At 44.8% G+C, this 22,799-nt stretch overlaps 1 protein-coding gene across 4 annotated transcripts in view; it reads right to left on the bottom strand.

The window, feature by feature from the left end:
- The window catches only part of PRELID3A (PRELI domain containing 3A), a 110,354-nt gene that overhangs the window by 6,706 nt on the left and 80,849 nt on the right, over positions 1-22,799 (bottom strand). For all 4 annotated transcript variants that reach the window (XM_073551004.1, XM_073551002.1, XM_073551003.1 and 1 more), the window contains 3 exons: positions 10,259-10,348; positions 5,990-6,060; positions 4,262-4,364 (listed from right to left, as the gene is read on the bottom strand). In XM_073551004.1, coding sequence (XP_073407105.1) covers positions 4,262-4,364; positions 5,990-6,060; positions 10,259-10,348 — 264 coding nt within the window. The remainder of the gene's footprint in view (positions 1-4,261; positions 4,365-5,989; positions 6,061-10,258; positions 10,349-22,799) is intronic.

Raw genomic sequence — 22,799 nt, 5'->3', positions numbered from 1 at the left:
CCCTGTATTTGTCCCCCTTCACCACACAGGGAGGTGGGGAGTTATAGTATAGGTATATACACAAATAAGACTAACAAGGGAAGACGTACAAGAATAAATGAAAATGCCAAACATACAAATAAGAACACAGACAGAGAGGAACACAGGGGAGAATAAGAAGGTAAACCAAATAGGAGAGGAAGAGGATTTGCACACAGGCGAAACACCAAGCAACAGTCACAGATCAACACTCCAGACGCCTCTACCAACAACCGACTCCTCCTCTACACACCAGGCAGTATAAGACTAATACTGACAATCCAGATTGCCAGAGGTGAGTACATATCGGACAGTGGAGTTGCCAATACTGAACAGCTGAGATAATCAAAGCAGGAAAGCTTCAGAGACTCTCGGCTGAACAGTTTAACCCCTGAACTGCAAACAGAAACCTGCACAGTTTACATGAAGGAGAAGTGCTTCTACTCAGTGCAGGAGTACGTGATATCAGATGCTGTAGTCTTCTGCTTCCTCTCTGTTGCGGTAAATCTGAGACACATACACCTGCAGTAATTTGAACAGCTTCACCATCCTATTAACAGTTCTGGCTTTCTTTGCTCTGGTGCTGCAAGGGTTAAAGTGCTTAGTTGGACTCCTGGAGTTCTCTGTCTTCTGTTGTATCAGCTGTTCTAAGTTTGTTTGTTTTTTCCCTCAGGTATAAGAACCTTCCTCCTTCCTTCTGACCTTGTCATTGATAGTTTACCACTATCTGGTTTGCAGTTGAAAGAGAGAATTCAGCGTTTGAAGATGTTGGAGAGTTTTTCAGCAGATTGCTCGGTGGAGTTGGTTTACATGTTTATCCTTATCCTCTCCCATTCGGTTTCTCCTTCCTAGTCCTCCCCTGTTTCTCACTCTGTTGTTTTTTGAGTGTATTTGTATGATTGGAGTTTTCTTGTATCCCTGTCTGTTTACCCATGTTTATCTGGTTAGTGTTTGCAAATACTCTTGGTCTCACACCTTCCTTGGTGGGGGAGGGAACAGATAAGGGTAAGATATGGGCAAGGCAAGGTAAAGGCTCTTTTACATTTAGCGATGCACCAGCGATACGACCAGCGATACGACCCGATCAGGATCGCTGGTGCATCGATAAATGATCGCTAGTGAGCTTTCACACAGAAAGACCTCACAGCGATGCAGCGACGCAGCCCGCCCGCGTCCAGCGTCGCTCGTCTCACACAGCAGGAAGCAGACGACGAGAAATGGAGCCGCGGGATGAGCGACAGACAGCGGGGGAGCCGGTCGGAGGTATCACACATAGCGATATCGCTATAACGTCACAAAATCGGTGTCATTTTAGCGATATTGCTAGCGATATCGCTATGTGTAAAACCCCCTTAAGACTCCCCGGTATCGCCACCATCTGAAATAATACGGGGGGACAGGAATAGGCTAGGGCATCCCTCGTTTGAGGGATTGGATAGGTACCCACAGTCCCTTGTCACTATGTGACAGTAGGTTTGGGTCAAGTTTATGCAGACAGCTGGAAAAATCTGGAGGGTTCACAAACTTTCAATGACCATTATACATATGTAGCATGGCATTACAATCATTTACTTAGGAGTAGAAACACTGAGCCACGTACACAAGCCTCAATGCCTTGATGCAAAGTATATTCTTGAAGTATAGCTACACTACACTTGAATAAAGGTCGGTTTCACAATCTATATATTATTCCAAATGCTGGGCCAAGCGTATTGGTTTCATATTCACTTTTTCTGTCAGGTTTATATTGTACCCCATTTAGTATAATAAAAGTTACATTTCATTTCAGGCAACATTATAAAACATGTAAATAATAGGTGGGTATCTGATTAGTTCTCCTTTGAGGCTATGTGCACACAGTGCAGAATTACCTGCGGGTTTTTCCGCGCGGAACCGCAGGTAAAATGACCTGTGGTTTTCCTGTGGTTTGGTCTGCGGTTTTGCCCTGCGGTTTCACACCTCTACTATGTTAAAGGTGTGAAACCGCTGCGGAAACCGCCCAAACAATTGACATGCTGCGGTTTGTAAACCGCAGCAAAACCGCGTGGAAAAAACCGCACCGTGAGCACAGCATTTTTGAAACCCCATAGGGTTTCATTGTACTGTACTTTGTCAGCGGAACTGCTGCGTTTCCGCAGGGGCAAAACCGCTGCGGAAACGCAGCAGAATCCGCACCCTCTGCACACAGCCTGAGGCTCCTTTGCCCTAAGTCATGGGCGGCACGGTGGCTCAGTGGTTAGTACTGCAGTCTTGCAGCGCTATGGTCCTGGGTTCCAATCCCACCAAGGACAACATCTGCAAGGAGTTTGTATGTTCCCCAATGTTTGCGTGGGTTTCCTCCGGGTTCTCCGGTTTCCTCCCATATTCCAAAGACATACTGATGGGGTTCACAATCTAGATTCCCTATTGGGGACAGTGATGATAATGTCTATAAAGTGCTGTGGAATTAATGGCGCTATATAAATGAGTAAAATAAATAAGAGGTGTCCAGTGGCACTTTTCTGCTTTCATGAGAAATCTGCCAGCTATCTGCTCTGCCAGCTTTTAGATGGACCTGAATTTTATTCTTACAGAGCCAATATCCACCATATCTTATCTTACTGGACATTTGTGAGTAGAATATGGCTAATTATGTACACATCTATATGTCTATGGAAATGTAGGCACTAAAGCTAGGTCCACACCATGTTTTTCCATCCTGTTAAAAAACTATTTTTTACTGCTCTTATTCTGTTGCCATGTACCTTTAATATACACTCACAAACGAGAATAAAATCAAAGCATATTCACACGCTCGTCTCCGTGCGGTGATTTCATTACAAGCTTCTCCTCCCAGGTTTCACCTACTCAGGCTGATTTTATGCTCATTTGGGGTACACTAAATTTGCTTGATAAACTTTACGGTTGAGAGACTCTCTTGTGCTATTTGCTGTGTGCTTGGCTTCCTATGAACCTAACTAGGAGACGTGACATTAGACTAAGGTTGACCGAAACTGCTGATATCAAAGGGTGTGGCCAACAATCTAATTTCTCCTGGGGTGTCCCAACTGTCCAGTAGATGATGTTTGGGAACAGAAGAGTCATAAATTTCTGGTTTCAGAATACAGTTCTCTAAGAGGTAAACCACCACTAGAGATGTCTAGCAGCGGCTCTCTCATAGAGAACACAGGAACACTTGACATACCGTATTTTTCGGACTATAAGACGCACCGGACCATAAGACCCACCACAATTTTAAGAAGGAAAATAGGGAAAAAAAATAATAATGTGTCAAATGGGGGTCCGTCTTACAGTCCGAATTCAGCTTACCTGGGAAGGGATCCGGCACAGGTGGAGGAGTGGTCACAGAGGTCATTCAGTGCTCCAGGCTGGTGCAGTGGTGGAGACTCGGTGCTGGGGCAGCTGGGCTGGGGCAGCTGGGCTGGGCTGGGGTAGCTGTCCTGGGGCAGGTGGGCTGTGCTGGGGCAAGTGGGCTGTGCAGGGGCAAGTGGGGTGTGCTGGGCTGGGGCAAGTGGGCTGTACTGGGCTGAGGCAGCTGGGCTCTGTGGGGTGAGGGTGGCGGCGGGCTGTGCTCCGGTGCAGGGGCAGCGGCTCCGCCTGCATTTCCTCGCAGCCCGGAGGCCCCCGCACATCCGTTGCTGGCTGCTGCCATGTTGCGGTGGCCTCCGGGAACAAGGACCCCGGGAAGATGCGCGGGTTCAGATCTCGTCCCGAGATCTCGGGAGACGAGATTCAAATCTCGGCAACGAGATCTCGTCCCCCGAGATCTCGGGACGAGATCTGAACCCGCGCATGCGCCGTCCCCGAACCGGCGGCCATCTTCCCGGCGTCCATGTTCCCGGGGGCCACCGCAACATGGCGGCAGGCAGCAACGGATGTGCGGGGGCCTCCGGGCTGCGAGGAAATGCCGGCGGAGCCGCCGCCCCTGCACCGGAGCACAGCCCGCTGCCACCACCGCACCGCAGAGCCCCGCGGCACCCGCACCAGCCTCCAGCCATGATTGGAGGTTAGTATATTGCGACCATAAGACACACCCCCCACTTTCCCCCAAAATTTTGGGGGAAAAAAGTGCGTCTTATGGTCGGAAAAATACGGTTGGCAGCGCTTCTGTAAATAGGCGAGTGAGGGAAGAAAGCCATCACTTGATCCATTGATATTTGTCCGACACCTTTCTAAAGTGTATGGGGGCTTTATTATTTATGTATCAGTGATGGTTTTTCAATATTTCTTGTGTTCTTCATACCTTTCTTGCATTTGATGAGATGGTGCTGGCCATTAGTCCTTCTAGGTAACTGCTTAAGCTGACTCCTTTTACAGTAATTATGGCTTCTTGTGTGAGTACCGTCCTAGAATGAGAAACAACATAAAGAACCAAGTCTAAAATGACTCATTATTGAACCAGAATTAATGTATATAAGGGTAGATTCTAAAGAGCATCTAAAACAAATCAGTTTCATCCAAACAAATGAAACTTTCTTTCTCAGTTGCCATCCGTGTACAATCCATTTTTTTAGAGCAGCAATAAATAATATACAAGAGTATTTACAGATTTCTATGTTACAGAATTGCAATGTATCCATAAAAATTGGATTCTATACTGTTTCTTTGTATGGAATCCGATTATTTTCTCACATCCATAGACTTGAATCAGTGCCCGCTGCGATTTTTCAAAAACAGATTCGGTGAGTGATAAAATCGCTCATCTGCGCTGCCCCACTGAATAACGTTGGTATGTGTGATGTCCGTTTTTTTTTACAGACAGCACTTAGACTGAAAATACGGTCGTGAAAACGAGCCCTAAGATGCACATCTTCATCGTGACGTCCTTAATGGTAAGAGAGTGGATATTCAGTAAGGTTTTGTAAAGATGCACCATGTGCCTACAGGCAGCCAAACAAAAGGACTTCACATGAATTCATTTATAGTCCATTTTTTCACCAAGTATAGCATTCCATAGAAAGGTATAGATCTTTCCAATATATCCTGTGTTCCAATAGCTTTCAATTTGTATAATATCTGACAACAGTCAGTGAATTAAACAAATCTTGACCTCAAAAGGAAGAAAACGATACAAACATATATATGTAAAGAAGCTGTGTCACTGACATCAATGTCATTTTTTTAACCTGGTGTTAACATTTCTGCTCCCCAGAATCTGGAATTGTCTTTCTTTTGCCTCTGTGCCGCTCCCTGATATATGGCCCCCTCTTCCCTGAATGTAAAACATTTTTCTTTTTTTTATCCCCTTACTGCCAGCTGACGGAATAGTACGTCAGCTGGCAGTATCCCCCCCCCCCGCTTTGAGGTGGGCTCCGGCAGTGAGCCCACCTCAAAGCCGCGACATGTCAACAGCTGACATGTGCCTGTAATAGGCGCAAGCGGAATCGCGATCAGCCAGCGCCTATTAACTAGTTACATGCCGCTGTCAAACGCTGACAGCAGCATTTAACAAGCGATTCCGGTCGTCGGGCCAAAAATACGCTCATCGCTGACCCCCGTCATGTGATCGGGGGTCAGCGATGCGTTGCCATCACAACCAGAGGTCTCCTAGAGACCTCTATGGTTGTTGATGACAGATTGCTATGAGCGCCACCCTGTAATTCAGCTACATAGCGGTGATCTGTGCATCACCTCTATGTAGCAGAGCCAATCAGGTTGTGGCAACTTCTAGTCTTCCATGGAGGCTTTTGAAGCATGCCAAAAGTTAAAAAAAAATTTTTAAAATTATAGAAAAAATAAAAAAACATAAGTTCAAATCACCCCCCTTTTGCCGCAATCAAAATAAAGCAATTAAAAAAAAAAAATCAAACCTACACATATTTGGTATCGCCGCGTTCAGAATTGCCCCATCTATCAATAAAAAAAAGGATTAACCGATCGCTAAACGGCGTAGCGAGAAAAAATCAAAACACCAGAATTACGTTTTTTTGGTCGCCGCGACATTGCATTAAAATGCATTAACTTTACTTACTCTTCTGAATTTTCTGGATGAGGAGTGTAAACCAACCTTTCATCCACAGATACTAAATTTGTAAGTGAAATCTAAAATGAAAAAATAAAATACCATTGTTAGATCCATCATGAATGAAACTACTTTCAATTCTACACATGCTACTCAAAATGTAGTATTTTATGATCTGCATATTGTTTCCAATCAGTTAAAGGGAATCAGTTAGCAGGATTTTCTTTCCCACCTAATGACACCTAAGCAAAGTTTCTGTAAAGTCGTAAAAGAGGCACTGCAATTCCAGATCTCCACCTGCTGCCAGCCTCTGGTCACTGATTTGACAGGTCACTCTTGTCTGAGTGGCCACTCCGAGATCTCGCGCACATAATGTCATTCCGTGGGGCGGAGCATGCGCAGTAATGTCCTGATGACCAGGGAATGACAGTGCCCGCATGAGATCTTTGGGTGGGGGAGGCAGGCCACACAGGCCAGAGTGACCTGTCACGTCAATGACCAAAGATGTATGGAGAAAAAAAAGGGGAGAGGAGGCTAACTATAAGTGGAGTACCAAGCTCCCAGTACTTGTGGCTCATTAGCATAAATATTGTATAAGTGGTTACGGAAAATAGAAAATTGCTCTTATGCAACAAAAGTATGAACTTAATCACCTTTGTATCACACTGCTGCAAATGCAGGTAGAAGCTAGTTCCACTAGGTGGCAAAAGAGTGGAGAGAGGTCCAGCACACAGATGAAGAAGACCTGCTGTGCAGCAGCGAAGCTACCACCACGTGGCAGCAGAGAAGTCAAACAAGCCGGGTCAAATCCTAGACTGTAGCACAATACCAAAAGGAATAAGCAAACTGGCGTCAGAGACAAGCCAGGGGGTCAGTAACGGTCAGGAGCAGATATGCCAAATACAAGACACAAAAGCAGGTCAGGGTCCAAGCCAAGTTCAAGTACCAAGAAGTCCAGACACAAAGGAGACACACAGAAACGGGACAGGGAGCAGGGAATAACACAGACACGGGTCGAGTCAGGAATAACGGCAGGACAAATCAGGGTATAACAGAGTCAGCTGCTCACACCGTAGGCAGAACTAACTGACATAGCCTGCAGGAAGCAGCGGCGATAAATAGCAAACCTGGACCCAGACAGAGGCTGGGAAAGGTTAACCCTGAAATGACCAGACCAGGAACATGGAAAGACAGGACTGGATCATGACACTTTACAGTGACTTTACTTAGGTGCACGCTGCTTTGGGGTAGAAAAACCCCTAGCTGACAGAATTCTTTTAATTGGTTTATCCTCTCCTATGCTTCTAAATCTCTTAGCATAAGTTCAGTTGCTCTGTTGGGGAAAACATCCAAAAGGTGGCAAAAGGGGATTTAGGCGTATGCATGCTGATGGGGCCATCAAATATGATGATGTAGATGGAGTCACAGTGTGGTCTGTCGGTCATAATTTTTGGACGTATACACCAAGATGAGGCAAACACCAAGAAAAAGGCAGCTACATCTTTGTGTCAATCTTCAATCAGTGTATACTATATGCTCCCAAAAAAGAAACCACTAAATGTATGCTAAAGTGCTATGTGAACATAGCCTTAGAGGTATTTTACCAAGCAACTTTCTCTAATATTTTCAAAGCCTGTATTAGACACGGCTAGTATTAACCCCCTGTCTGTCATCGTTACTTCTGCGTTATCTGTAGTTTTGGAATTTACTAACAAACTGTTTGTATTAACAAGGTGGTTAGGATCCAGATTTTATGACATCTCAACATATTCCAGTTTTTTTACAAAGATACTGAACTTTTCTGAGAAATTATTATGCATGTGTATTTAATATAGTATCTTGGCATAGAAGTAATAATTCACATTTGGTAGAGTAAGATTGATAAAAATCCTACAAAGCTATGTGATATTAAAATAATAATTCAGAGCATCCTAAACTTCACCTGACCATTTGCGAACCTATTCTGCTCTCTCGCTGGTTGTACATAACAGCTCACTACTCTAACAATCTTTTTACTATGGTTAATTTGGACCAAAAAAAAAGAAAAATACCAGTTTGATCACTTCCTACATTCACCTGTGCAAGGCAACTTGATAAAAGTAGAAACAAATGTCGTTGTTTAGCTTAATCCAAAAATAAAAATATTTTATTGCCTATCAATTAAAATACATGGCAAATATATAACGCTTAAAAAAAAAAAAAAATGAAAACCAACGCGTTTTGAATGCAACATGCATTCTTAGTCCTGGCATAAAAATAATGCTCTTATAAAGCCAGTTAAATAACACTTCAGCTAAAAGAAAACACACCATGGACACACACGGATAATAAGTAATTAAGTCCAATATGACAGGCATTAGCTTGTACATTTTTAGTTGGTCTCTACCTTAGGGAAGAGACAGGAGTGTTACGTGATAGAGAGGTGTGCTGGATCTTGAGGCTGTGTGCACACGCTGCGGATTTTGCTGCGGTTCCGCAGCGGTTTTGGCCGCTGCGGACCCGCAGCAGTTTTTGCTGCGGTGTACAGTACCATGATTCCCTATGGGAATCAAAAACCGCAGTGCAGACGGTGCGGAATTTTCCGCGCGGATTATCTGCGGTTTTCAATCCGCAGAAAGAATTGACATGTCAATTATTTCTGCGGATTCCCCTGCGGTTTGCCATCTCCTCCATTGAGGAGATGAAAAACCGCAGGGCAAAACCGCAGAGCAATCCGCAGGTAAAACCGCAGGTATTTTGACCTGCGGTTTCACCTGCGGATTTTACAAAATCCGCGCGGATGAATCCGCACCTAATCCGCAGCGTGTGCACACAGCCTGAATGTGCATATATGAGAGTTCCGGCCGGATTTAATTTTAGAAAGGAAATCCTGCGAAATATAGTTTGTACGGTACATGCTGTTTCTATTTTCCCTTTTTCTATTATACTATTTTATATTTACTTTGTTCTATTGCCAATTGTCATACATGGCATAGTCATGAATGAGGCATAACTCTGACACGGGCAGGTATGCACATGCTGCATATGACACCTTTTTGTACCACAATTTTAAAATGATGGAATAAAGTTCTATTTTAACTCATGATTTTTCAGGTGGACTTTAAAGATTTCTGTAATATAATACAACTATTTTTGTCTGCACTTTAATCCATTACATAGCAAAAGCCTATGGATGTATAGGGTGAAGTTAAAAGATCTCCATCATCGTGTGTAATTTCTGCTTAGAGAATCTTGGGATTCTTCCCCTGTGTAGAGATTATATACAACTATCATTAGTAGGTTATTCCCATTCTAGATATTAATGGTACATTCACAGGATGTGGTATTAACTTCTAGTAGATAGTAATGAGACCCCCATCTATCTCTGGAACTGCTCAGTATAGGCTTTAATTAGGGTTAGATTTGCAAAGACCATCATTCTCCCAAAATATTTTTAACAAAAAACATTAATATATTTCATGGAGAGGGTTTGAGCAAAAATAAAAAAAGGTTAAGACGCCAATTCAGTCTTGATGAAGTGTGCGCTGTGGTAAGAAGCACCAAATTCAATTAGGAGGTGTGCGCCTCTTAGAGAATTTGCCGCATCTTTAACCGCACAAAGTGTATGCTAATATAAGATTGTGTACATTTCTGTCATAATATGCACTGCTTTTGTGGCATAAATAATTGTGAATTTGTAGGCGAGCTCTGACCACTTTTCAAAACGTGGACGCAGCTGTAAAATCACCAAGGTCGCAGAATTATTGTGTAAGTATGAATTCCATAAAAATGTTGTGACTTAATAAAGCAGTTTTACTCCAGAAAACTATAGAAACATGTGAGGTGAATGGGACTATATATATATCCTGTGGGCAGCACAGTGGCTTTGAAGCGCTGGGGTCCTGGGTTCAAATCCCACCAATGACATCTGCAAGGAGTTTGAACGTTCTCCCGGTGTTTGCGTGGGTTTCCTCCGGGTTCTCCAGTTTCCTTTCACACTCCAAAGAAATACTGATAGGGAATTTAGACTGTGAGCCCCAATAGGGACAGTGCCAATAATGTCTGTAAAGCGCTGTGGAATATGATGGCGCTATATACAGTCATATGTTAAAGTTTGGGCACCCCTATTAATGTTAACCTTTTTTCTTTATAACAATTTTGGTTTTTGCAACAGCTATTTCAGTTTCATATATCTAATAACTGATGGACTCAGTTATATTTCTGGATTCAAATGAGGTTTATTGTACTAACAGAAAATGTGCAATCTGCATTTAAACAAAATTTGACCGGTGCACTCACATTTGTTGAACATAACACCATTTTCTTCTCTGCTGGATCCACTACAGAATGCTCCTTTATATATGTCAACGTTCTGCTGGTTCCAAGAATCTGCAATGAATGATCAGGTTCCAATTAAAATTTGTCATAAATCTGGTAAAATAATTTAGCCCATTAAGGCTGCGTTTACAGAAAACACATCCTTCTGCCGTGATTCTTCCCAAACCAAGGCAAAAACATTGCAGTTGTGCCATGACTGCAATACAATCGCAACATGTGAGTGCATCTCAGTGATGTGTATGTGGCGCCCCCAGGGGTATGGCCGCCACAGTGGCTTTGCCTTCCTCCAGGGGAGGGTAATGCCAGGCTTGGAGGCAATGATGGGTCTCTCTCGCAGTCAATCTATGCATGCAACACAGTTCCAAGTAAAGGTACAGAAATTGCACCCCGCTGTGCAGTTGAATGTGACTGCATGTTATGTGGATTTGTGCTCACTGTGTCTCTGACGTTCTTGCATATGCACAGTACACTTACACTTTTTTTTTTTCCCAATTGATCTAACTTTATTTGTCCCCGTTCCTGCGTGAGCATCACAAGATGGCCGCATCCATACATCTCCATGTGGTTTTCAAATTGCACAGGTGAATAACATTCTGATTATATGGGTATATATAGCTTGCAAATGCAAAGCAGCACATGCTATTCCTTCCCTGAGGAAGCCACAATCTGTGGCGATACGCGTGGGAATTTATCCCCCACTTCTCTCTCCCCCTTGCCAGGGCCCTGGCTCGCATCTTTGGCTCCACATGTAACTGATGTGTGAACTTTTTTTGCCTTGGGAATAGGTTTGTTTATCTCTCTCTTGTATTGCAGTTTGCCAGTCTTATTATTTCCTGGCAATTGTTTAAAAAGTCTGGATTGAGTGTGGCTATTATTGCCTTCTCTCTGGCATACCTTTTCTCCTTGATATTTGGATGCTTGCTTTATTGGACCCATATGGCACTAGTTATAGGCTTCAGCTACATGCACGATAAAATTATTGTGTATACTATCTAGTTCTTCTGGGGTATTTTTTTTTGGTATCCATTCTAAGTCCCTTGCTGGGACTTTTATATATTTAATCATATCTGGGTCTGTATGACAGCAATTATTTGTAACTGTATTAGTTATAAATTCATGCAACATTGATGTGACATAGCAGCTGTTTTTTGATCTCTCCCAGAATTGTCTAATTAGTATCCCAGTGGTGAATGTTGGACCACCTGTAGCGGTTCCTATATATATACACATATATATCTTTTGTGCTGTTCAGGGGAGATTTTCAGGTGTGGGGTTATCATTGCCTTTATTATAGGGCATGATTTTGAACAGGATTTCTCTTTTTTAAATGTTTTTAATATCATGTGTTTTTTTTGCTGTTGTATTATAGCTATTTAATAAAGTGTCATGTTTTTATACATGTTTGAGGTGCTCCTTGAATATGGGCGTGATCTTTTTCTTGTTTTTGGATTCCAATGATGGGTCTCTCTCGCAGTCAATCTATGCATGCAACACAGTTCCACTCCCGGCCAGCAGGGGGAACTCTGAACTGGGATTAAGGGGAGGAGTGCTCTCTGAGGGCCAAGAGGAAGGGGTGGTGAGTTAGTTAGTCTGCGGAGGGTGAAGTGTGCAGACGTGTGGAAGGAGCGCTGAGATAGAGCGGAGAGGACGAGCTCATCTCTGGAGAGAGCGCATGAACTGGAGCCTGGTCTCCATGGTTGTACGGATACTAACGGTCCTGCAACAGACACCAGAGGAGTAGGAGGCTGTAAATGCCCTACTCCCATCTAAGACTTGAGGGCACAACAGCAGCTTGGATAGTGAGCCGGGACTCAGGAGAGAGGAGTCCCCGAGAGAGGCTACAGCTGTCTGCCGTGCAAGTGAGGTTCTTGAGAACATCTGTCCGGAGGAACTCCAGTGTAACTCAGTACTGGGAGTACTTTATTCGAATAAGCGCTAGTAAGGGGACTTCACAGCCCATTTGCTGAGAGAGAATCCCTGAATTGCTTCCAGGCTAGCCTGCTCCAATACCATCTGTAATCAGGACCCTGGACTGCAGCTACCAAGTAAAGGTACAGAAATTGCACCCCGCTGTGTCTTGTCTGCTTCCTACCTTTCCGGCACCGCTACATCCCCGTGCCGACCACATCTACACTGCCCTGGGACTATAGTTTCACCTGTGGGGAGCTTTTACATCTTTGCTGCACCATACCATCAGTCCCAGCGGATCTGCATGCAGCGTTGGCTTAACACCTCCCTTGTCAAATACCACAGGTGGTGTCACGAACTATTCATCTAACTACATTCCACCATTCACATCTTCCCCTCTTAATTGGGTGCCCAGGGCCACGGTCCGGGTCACCGCTGCTGTGACACATCCCACTGATACCGGCCTGGTACCGAGTACCCCACAGCCCTGGGAGGGTGACCCAACTTGGCGTCACGAACAGGATTACGGAGCCCGGTAGCCCCCCCGGGTCCTGTGTGCCATAGGCTGTGTTTGTGTAAAAGACTGGTTGAAATTGGCGCCAATTGCTGCCATTGCCGTGCTGCTTGACGCACGCGGGAAGAAGGGGCAGGCCTTCGTGGGCAGAGCCTGCCACAGAGCGCAAAGAAGTGAAGTGCCGCGCGGGAAGAGGAGGAGCTGAGGCCTACAGCCCGGAGCATCGGGCCTGCGAAGCGGTCGCCGGTGAGCTCATGCAACCCCCAGCCCTGGCTAGGGGGGAGGAAGAGAATGTCTGCGCCGCACGGCAATGCAGCGGCGGACGCCGTTGCCAACCCCGCAGCGCCGCAAGGAGGAGCGCCCTCCGCAGCGGTCTCCATAATGCCGCTGTCTATGCCCTACATACCGGGAGCGGCATGGCTACCGCAGTACTCGGGTGAGTCACATACCCTGAGTGAATTTAAAGAGAGACTGTGCAGTTTGTTTAAAGTCTACCCTCTGTCTGAGAGCCAGAAAGTGAATATCCTGATTGGACAGCTAACGGGTGCAGCGCAGAGAGAAGTGAAAGCCTGGCAGGACACTGATAAAGAGACTGTTGCAAAGATCCTGGCCAAGTTGAGAAGCACCTTTGACACACTGCAGCTGAAATCAAGATGAGGTTCTTTGGCTGTAAACAGAAGGCGCAGGACAGTATAAGGGACTATGCTCTCAACCTGCAGGAGGCGCTGCGAGCAGTTAAGTGGGTCGCCCTACCAGGGCCGTGGGGTACTCGGTACCGGGCCGCTGTCAGGGGAATGTGTCACAGTGGCGGTGACCCTGTCTGTGGCCCTGGGCGCCCAAGTAATGGGGGAATGTAATGTAGTTTAAGTGGAATGGAATAGTTTGTGATGCCACCTGTGGTGTTCGGCAAGGGAGGTGTTAAGCCAACGCTGCAGACAGATCCTCTGGGACAGATGGTATGGTGCAGCAGTGATGGTATAGCCCTCCACAGGCAGGGCTGATGTCCAAGGGCAGTGTAGTTGTAATGGTTGTGGAAAGGCGCAGGCAGTGTGAAGGATGGTACCCAGATGTAGCGGTGCTGAGCGGGTTGGCGCAAGAATGATGGAGGACACCGAGGCCTGCAGTTCCAAAGCTTTACTCACAGTCTGCGGTACACAAGGGTGCCTGCCTCCGGGCCGTGTCCTCCGGATCAGAGACTCAACCAACCTCCAGGCCAGATGGAAAGCTCCTCTCCAACACTCCGCCAACATGTACCTTTACTGAACGACTCCTCTATTGCGCCCTAAAGTGTGAAGATCTCCAGAACCGTGGTACACTGGAGTTCCTCTTTACAGATGTTACCAAGAACTCTACTTGTACGGCAGACAGCGGTAGCCTGCTTCGGGGACTCCCTTCTCCTGAGTCCCGGCTCTCTATCTGATTGCTGTTTTCCTCAAGTCTTAGATGGGAGTAATGCATTTACAGCCAACTACTCCACCGGTGCCTGCTGCAGAACCATAAGTGTCCATACAACTTCGGGGACCAGGCCCCGGCCTTGAGCTGAGAACCTATAGGCAGGGTTCCTCTTCCAACCCACGTCCTCTCTGTTCTCCTACTCCTTCGTTCCGTACTTGTCTTTCTCTTTCTTATGGAAGCTTAGGTTTCCATTCTACGTCTTTCTCCTTCTTTCCCTTTCCCATGCCAGCTTCTTCAGGGATCCTCACTCCTGTCTGAGTGACTTCTTACCCGCCTGACCTTCTGCCAGACTGAACCTGTAATCCTACACTTTCCCACTCTTTTATATATCTCAACTCCACCCACCTCCCAGCACATCCAGTGTTCCAAGCAGGGTACCACCAGAGGTGCTACTCTCTAAGCACTGAGCCGCAATGTGGTTGGGCAGAACTACCCTGTTGTGTGGGGTGCGGGTGTTGGAGCGTGGAAAGGAGTTCCCACCTTACCTGGATGGTGGGGCACTACACCTTAGGAGAAGGTGCAGTACCTCTGTGGCGACTGAGCCTCAGGGGCGCCACATAAGCAAGTTGATCCTGACAGTGTGAAGGAGGAGGATAAGCTGTTAAAGGAGCAGCTCATTGAAGGACTCCTGTCCAGTACCCACAGAGGACAGATGCGTATCATAACCCTGCAAAACCCTGATCTGGACTTTGCTGATTTTAAGGACAGGGCTATTCAGGTACTGCAGTAATCAACTGACAGCCGCCCAGCGCCCCCTAGGCGCCCAGCGATCACCTACCATCAGGAAGCAACATCTTTTCCTTCCCTCCCTGTAGAGGCTGATGCACAGACTCTGGATAAAGATCCAACTGAAGAGCTGCGTCTTCAGGTCCAGGAGTTGACCAAAGGGATGGCTGCACTTACCAAAACCGTGCAGTCCCTGCAGGTGTCCTCCAAGGAAAAGATCCAGCTTGCTTCCAGTCCAGAAGATGTCCTGTGGCTCCAGAGGAGGAAAGCCCCGCCACTTCGAGGGAGGAACAACGATCGCTATGACCAGGACGGACGTCCCATCTGTCGTCGCTGCTACAAGGCCGGTCATCTTGCAAGATTTTGTCCTTTAAACGAGCAACCCCTGGGGCAGAGGGCCATCCCCCAGGAGTACGACCACAAGGCCCAAGGAACTGGCGAGCCAAGTATGTGGGAGGGAGACCAATCCTTCCTGTGGTGATTGACGGCATCCCCATGAACGCTTTGCTGGACACTGGCTCACAGGTGACCACTATGCCGTACATTCTTTACAAGAGGTATTGGGCTGATTCAGAACTTAACCGTGGCCCAACTGATGAACTGACAGTAGTTGCCAGTAATGGTCAATCTTTGCCGCAGATAGGATGTAAAGAAATTACTGTTAAAGTGGGTCGGGTAGAGCTAGATTATCAAGGTCTGATAGTTGTTGATATTGATCAACGTGAATGTAATCCCATGATGACTCTTGGTACAAATGTAATTGAAAACTGTCTGTCCGAGGTTATTGTCTTGTTGCAACAGGTGGCTGAGACTGCTGGTTCCAGTGAACAACGAGTCCTGCAAAAGGAGATTAAGGCCCTGATGCAAAGACAACAGGTAGAACTCTCTGGCGGAGAAATTGGCAGTGTCAGAGTGAGTGATCCCTTCCCCATTGCAATACCCCCCAGATGTGAAATGTTGGTTTGGTGTTGGGCAGCTATAGGTCTTAGAGGGAGGGATTACCAGGCATTGGTAGAACCAGTATACTCCTATAGCAGGCCCACTGTCCTGACAGCCGAGGGGTGGTTGATGTACGAAAGGGGAGAGTACCTGTACGCCTTTTGAATTGTGGGGAGGAGGAGGCCACGATACCTCGGTACGCATGTGGGGGTGCACGCATCACAGAAGCAAAGCGTCACGAAGATAAGCGTCGGGATACAGCAGTTATTACATGGCACAGAACTAAAATCCATCTTCTCTCTTCATACAGGTAAAAATTCCCTCTGCTTGCTGTCTTCTGCAACATATTCAAATGGTACAACTTCCCACCTCTGATTGCTGTCTCATCTGCTGCAATAGACTCTAATGGTAAAAATTCCCTCTGCTTGCTGTCTTCTGCAACATATTCAAATGGTACAACTTCCCACCTCTGATTGCTGTCTCATCTGCTGCAATAGACTCTAATGGTAAAAATTCCCTCTGCTTGCTGTCTTCTGCAACATATTCAAATGGTACAACTTCCCACCTCTGATTGCTGTCTCATCTGCTGCAATAGACTCTAATGGTAAAAATTCCCTCTGCTTGCTGTCTTCTGCAACATATTCAAATGGTACAACTTCCCACCTCTGATTGCTGTCTCATCTGCTGCAATAGACTCTAATGGTAAAAATTCCCTCTGCTTGCTGTCTGCTGTGTCATCTGCTGCTTTACCATCTAGAAACATAGTTTAATGTGTCTGCTAATTCTTAGTTATAAATCATTTGGTGCATTGTACTTAAAACTCACTGTTGCATTTCCATGACTGGGATCAGTGTAGATCTTATCTGGTGGAGGTGTTAAAATAGATGTTGCCAGGCTGAATGTCTTTGATCATCCCAAAAAAAAAAAAAAAAAAAACAACCCTGGTGTGCTGACCCCAGCTGCCAAATTATCCTCAACCAGTTCCCACAATCCATCTCTTCAGACCCTGCAGTCTGGACTATAAATTTAGAACCATCCATAGGGGTGCACGCATGTGGGGGTGCACGCATCACAGAAGCAAAGCGTCACGAAGATAAGCGTCGGGATACAGCAGTTATTACATGGCACAGAACTAAAATCCATCTTCTCTCTTCATACAGGTAAAAATTCCCTCTGCTTGCTGTCTTCTGCAACATATTCAAATGGTACAACTTCCCACCTCTGATTGCTGTCTCATCTGCTGCAATAGACTCTAATGGTAAAAATTCCCTCTGCTTGCTGTCTTCTGCAACATATTCAAATGGTACAACTTCCCACCTCTGATTGCTGTCTCATCTGCTGCAATAGACTCTAATGGTAAAAATTCCCTCTGCTTGCTGTCTTCTGCAACATATTCAAATGGTACAACTTCCCACCTCTGATTGCTGTCTCATCTGCTGCAATAGACTCTAATGGTAAAAATTCCCTCTGCTTGCTGTCTTCTGCAACATATTCAAATGGTACAACTTCCCACCTCTGATTGCTGTCTCATCTGCTGCAATAGACTCTAATGGTAAAAATTCCCTCTGCTTGCTGTCTGCTGTGTCATCTGCTGCTTTACCATCTAGAAACATAGTTTAATGTGTCTGCTAATTCTTAGTTATAAATCATTTGGTGCATTGTACTTAAAACTCACTGTTGCATTTCCATGACTGGGATCAGTGTAGATCTTATCTGGTGGAGGTGTTAAAATAGATGTTGCCAGGCTGAATGTCTTTGATCATCCCAAAAAAAAACAAAAAAAAAACAACCCTGGTGTGCTGACCCCAGCTGCCAAATTATCCTCAACCAGTTCCCACAATCCATCTCTTCAGACCCTGCAGTCTGGACTATAAATTTAGAACCATCCATAGGGGTGCACGCATGTGGGGGTGCACGCATCACAGAAGCAAAGCGTCACGAAGATAAGCGTCGGGATACAGCAGTTATTACATGGCACAGAACTAAAATCCATCTTCTCTCTTCATACAGGTAAAAATTCCCTCTGCTTGCTGTCTTCTGCAACATATTCAAATGGTACAACTTCCCACCTCTGATTGCTGTCTCATCTGCTGCAATAGACTCTAATGGTAAAAATTCCCTCTGCTTGCTGTCTTCTGCAACATATTCAAATTGTACAACTTCCCACCTCTGATTGCTGTCTCATCTGCTGCAATAGACTCTAATGGTAAAAATTCCCTCTGCTTGCTGTCTTCTGCAACATATTCAAATGGTACAACTTCCCACCTCTGATTGCTGTCTCATCTGCTGCAATAGACTCTAATGGTAAAAATTCCCTCTGCTTGCTGTCTTCTGCAACATATTCAAATGGTACAACTTCCCACCTCTGATTGCTGTCTCATCTGCTGCAATAGACTCTAATGGTAAAAATTCCCTCTGCTTGCTGTCTGCTGTGTCATCTGCTGCTTTACCATCTAGAAACATAGTTTAATGTGTCTGCTAATTCTTAGTTATAAATCATTTGGTGCATTGTACTTAAAACTCACTGTTGCATTTCCATGACTGGGATCAGTGTAGATCTTATCTGGTGGAGGTGTTAAAATAGATGTTGCCAGGCTGAATGTCTTTGATCATCCCAAAAAAAAAAAAAAAAAAAACAACCCTGGTGTGCTGACCCCAGCTGCCAAACTATCCTCAACCAGTTCCCACAATCCATCTCTTCAGACCCTGCAGTCTGGACTATAAATTTAGAACCATCCATAGGGGTGCACGCATGTGGGGGTGCACGCATCACAGAAGCAAAGCGTCACGAAGATAAGCGTCGGGATACAGCAGTTATTACATGGCACAGAACTAAAATCCATCTTCTCTCTTCATACAGGTAAAAATTCCCTCTGCTTGCTGTCTTCTGCAACATATTCAAATGGTACAACTTCCCACCTCTGATTGCTGTCTCATCTGCTGCAATAGACTCTAATGGTAAAAATTCCCTCTGCTTGCTGTCTTCTGCAACATATTCAAATGGTACAACTTCCCACCTCTGATTGCTGTCTCATCTGCTGCAATAGACTCTAATGGTAAAAATTCCCTCTGCTTGCTGTCTTCTGCAACATATTCAAATGGTACAACTTCCCACCTCTGATTGCTGTCTCATCTGCTGCAATAGACTCTAATGGTAAAAATTCCCTCTGCTTGCTGTCTTCTGCAACATATTCAAATGGTACAACTTCCCACCTCTGATTGCTGTCTCATCTGCTGCAATAGACTCTAATGGTAAAAATTCCCTCTGCTTGCTGTCTGCTGTGTCATCTGCTGCTTTACCATCTAGAAACATAGTTTAATGTGTCTGCTAATTCTTAGTTATAAATCATTTGGTGCATTGTACTTAAAACTCACTGTTGCATTTCCATGACTGGGATCAGTGTAGATCTTATCTGGTGGAGGTGTTAAAATAGATGTTGCCAGGCTGAATGTCTTTGATCATCCCAAAAAAAAAAAAAAAAAAAACAACCCTGGTGTGCTGACCCCAGCTGCCAAATTATCCTCAACCAGTTCCCACAATCCATCTCTTCAGACCCTGCAGTCTGGACTATAAATTTAGAACCATCCATAGGGGTGCACGCATGTGGGGGTGCACGCATCACAGAAGCAAAGCGTCACGAAGATAAGCGTCGGGATACAGCAGTTATTACATGGCACAGAACTAAAATCCATCTTCTCTCTTCATACAGGTAAAAATTCCCTCTGCTTGCTGTCTTCTGCAACATATTCAAATGGTACAACTTCCCACCTCTGATTGCTGTCTCATCTGCTGCAATAGACTCTAATGGTAAAAATTCCCTCTGCTTGCTGTCTTCTGCAACATATTCAAATGGTACAACTTCCCACCTCTGATTGCTGTCTCATCTGCTGCAATAGACTCTAATGGTAAAAATTCCCTCTGCTTGCTGTCTTCTGCAACATATTCAAATGGTACAACTTCCCACCTCTGATTGCTGTCTCATCTGCTGCAATAGACTCTAATGGTAAAAATTCCCTCTGCTTGCTGTCTTCTGCAACATATTCAAATGGTACAACTTCCCACCTCTGATTGCTGTCTCATCTGCTGCAATAGACTCTAATGGTAAAAATTCCCTCTGCTTGCTGTCTGCTGTGTCATCTGCTGCTTTACCATCTAGAAACATAGTTTAATGTGTCTGCTAATTCTTAGTTATAAATCATTTGGTGCATTGTACTTAAAACTCACTGTTGCATTTCCATGACTGGGATCAGTGTAGATCTTATCTGGTGGAGGTGTTAAAATAGATGTTGCCAGGCTGAATGTCTTTGATCATCCCAAAAAAAAAAAAAAAAAAAACAACCCTGGTGTGCTGACCCCAGCTGCCAAATTATCCTCAACCAGTTCCCACAATCCATCTCTTCAGACCCTGCAGTCTGGACTATAAATTTAGAACCATCCATAGGGGTGCACGCATGTGGGGGTGCACGCATCACAGAAGCAAAGCGTCACGAAGATAAGCGTCGGGATACAGCAGTTATTACATGGCACAGAACTAAAATCCATCTTCTCTCTTCATACAGGTAAAAATTCCCTCTGCTTGCTGTCTTCTGCAACATATTCAAATGGTACAACTTCCCACCTCTGATTGCTGTCTCATCTGCTGCAATAGACTCTAATGGTAAAAATTCCCTCTGCTTGCTGTCTTCTGCAACATATTCAAATGGTACAACTTCCCACCTCTGATTGCTGTCTCATCTGCTGCAATAGACTCTAATGGTAAAAATTCCCTCTGCTTGCTGTCTTCTGCAACATATTCAAATGGTACAACTTCCCACCTCTGATTGCTGTCTCATCTGCTGCAATAGACTCTAATGGTAAAAATTCCCTCTGCTTGCTGTCTTCTGCAACATATTCAAATGGTACAACTTCCCACCTCTGATTGCTGTCTCATCTGCTGCAATAGACTCTAATGGTAAAAATTCCCTCTGCTTGCTGTCTGCTGTGTCATCTGCTGCTTTACCATCTAGAAACATAGTTTAATGTGTCTGCTAATTCTTAGTTATAAATCATTTGGTGCATTGTACTTAAAACTCACTGTTGCATTTCCATGACTGGGATCAGTGTAGATCTTATCTGGTGGAGGTGTTAAAATAGATGTTGCCAGGCTGAATGTCTTTGATCATCCCAAAAAAAAAAAAAAAAAAAAACAACCCTGGTGTGCTGACCCCAGCTGCCAAATTATCCTCAACCAGTTCCCACAATCCATCTCTTCAGACCCTGCAGTCTGGACTATAAATTTAGAACCATCCATAGGGGTGCACGCATGTGGGGGTGCACGCATCACAGAAGCAAAGCGTCACGAAGATAAGCGTCGGGATACAGCAGTTATTACATGGCACAGAACTAAAATCCATCTTCTCTCTTCACACAGGTAAAAATTCCCTCTGCTTGCTGTCTTCTGCAACATATTCAAATGGTACAACTTCCCACCTCTGATTGCTGTCTCATCTGCTGCAATAGACTCTAATGGTAAAAATTCCCTCTGCTTGCTGTCTTCTGCAACATATTCAAATGGTACAACTTCCCACCTCTGATTGCTGTCTCATCTGCTGCAATAGACTCTAATGGTAAAAATTCCCTCTGCTTGCTGTCTTCTGCAACATATTCAAATGGTACAACTTCCCACCTCTGATTGCTGTCTCATCTGCTGCAATAGACTCTAATGGTAAAAATTCCCTCTGCTTGCTGTCTTCTGCAACATATTCAAATGGTACAACTTCCCACCTCTGATTGCTGTCTCATCTGCTGCAATAGACTCTAATGGTAAAAATTCCCTCTGCTTGCTGTCTGCTGTGTCATCTGCTGCTTTACCATCTAGAAACATAGTTTAATGTGTCTGCTAATTCTTAGTTATAAATCATTTGGTGCATTGTACTTAAAACTCACTGTTGCATTTCCATGACTGGGATCAGTGTAGATCTTATCTGGTGGAGGTGTTAAAATAGATGTTGCCAGGCTGAATGTCTTTGATCATCCCAAAAAAAAAAAAAAAAAAAACAACCCTGGTGTGCTGACCCCAGCTGCCAAATTATCCTCAACCAGTTCCCACAATCCATCTCTTCAGACCCTGCAGTCTGGACTATAAATTTAGAACCATCCATAGGGGTGCACGCATGTGGGGGTGCACGCATCACAGAAGCAAAGCGTCACGAAGATAAGCGTCGGGATACAGCAGTTATTACATGGCACAGAACTAAAATCCATCTTCTCTCTTCATACAGGTAAAAATTCCCTCTGCTTGCTGTCTTCTGCAACATATTCAAATGGTACAACTTCCCACCTCTGATTGCTGTCTCATCTGCTGCAATAGACTCTAATGGTAAAAATTCCCTCTGCTTGCTGTCTTCTGCAACATATTCAAATGGTACAACTTCCCACCTCTGATTGCTGTCTCATCTGCTGCAATAGACTCTAATGGTAAAAATTCCCTCTGCTTGCTGTCTTCTGCAACATATTCAAATGGTACAACTTCCCACCTCTGATTGCTGTCTCATCTGCTGCAATAGACTCTAATGGTAAAAATTCCCTCTGCTTGCTGTCTTCTGCAACATATTCAAATGGTACAACTTCCCACCTCTGATTGCTGTCTCATCTGCTGCAATAGACTCTAATGGTAAAAATTCCCTCTGCTTGCTGTCTGCTGTGTCATCTGCTGCTTTACCATCTAGAAACATAGTTTAATGTGTCTGCTAATTCTTAGTTATAAATCATTTGGTGCATTGTACTTAAAACTCACTGTTGCATTTCCATGACTGGGATCAGTGTAGATCTTATCTGGTGGAGGTGTTAAAATAGATGTTGCCAGGCTGAATGTCTTTGATCATCCCAAAAAAAAAAAAAAAAACAACAACCCTGGTGTGCTGACCCCAGCTGCCAAATTATCCTCAACCAGTTCCCACAATCCATCTCTTCAGACCCTG

This window comes from Dendrobates tinctorius, unplaced genomic scaffold (assembly GCF_039654945.1).
Source record: "Dendrobates tinctorius isolate UK_male_01 unplaced genomic scaffold, ASM3965494v1 ptg000171l, whole genome shotgun sequence".
Classification (NCBI taxonomy): domain Eukaryota; kingdom Metazoa; phylum Chordata; class Amphibia; order Anura; family Dendrobatidae; genus Dendrobates; species Dendrobates tinctorius.
This window is presented reverse-complemented; position numbering and strand designations above follow the sequence as displayed.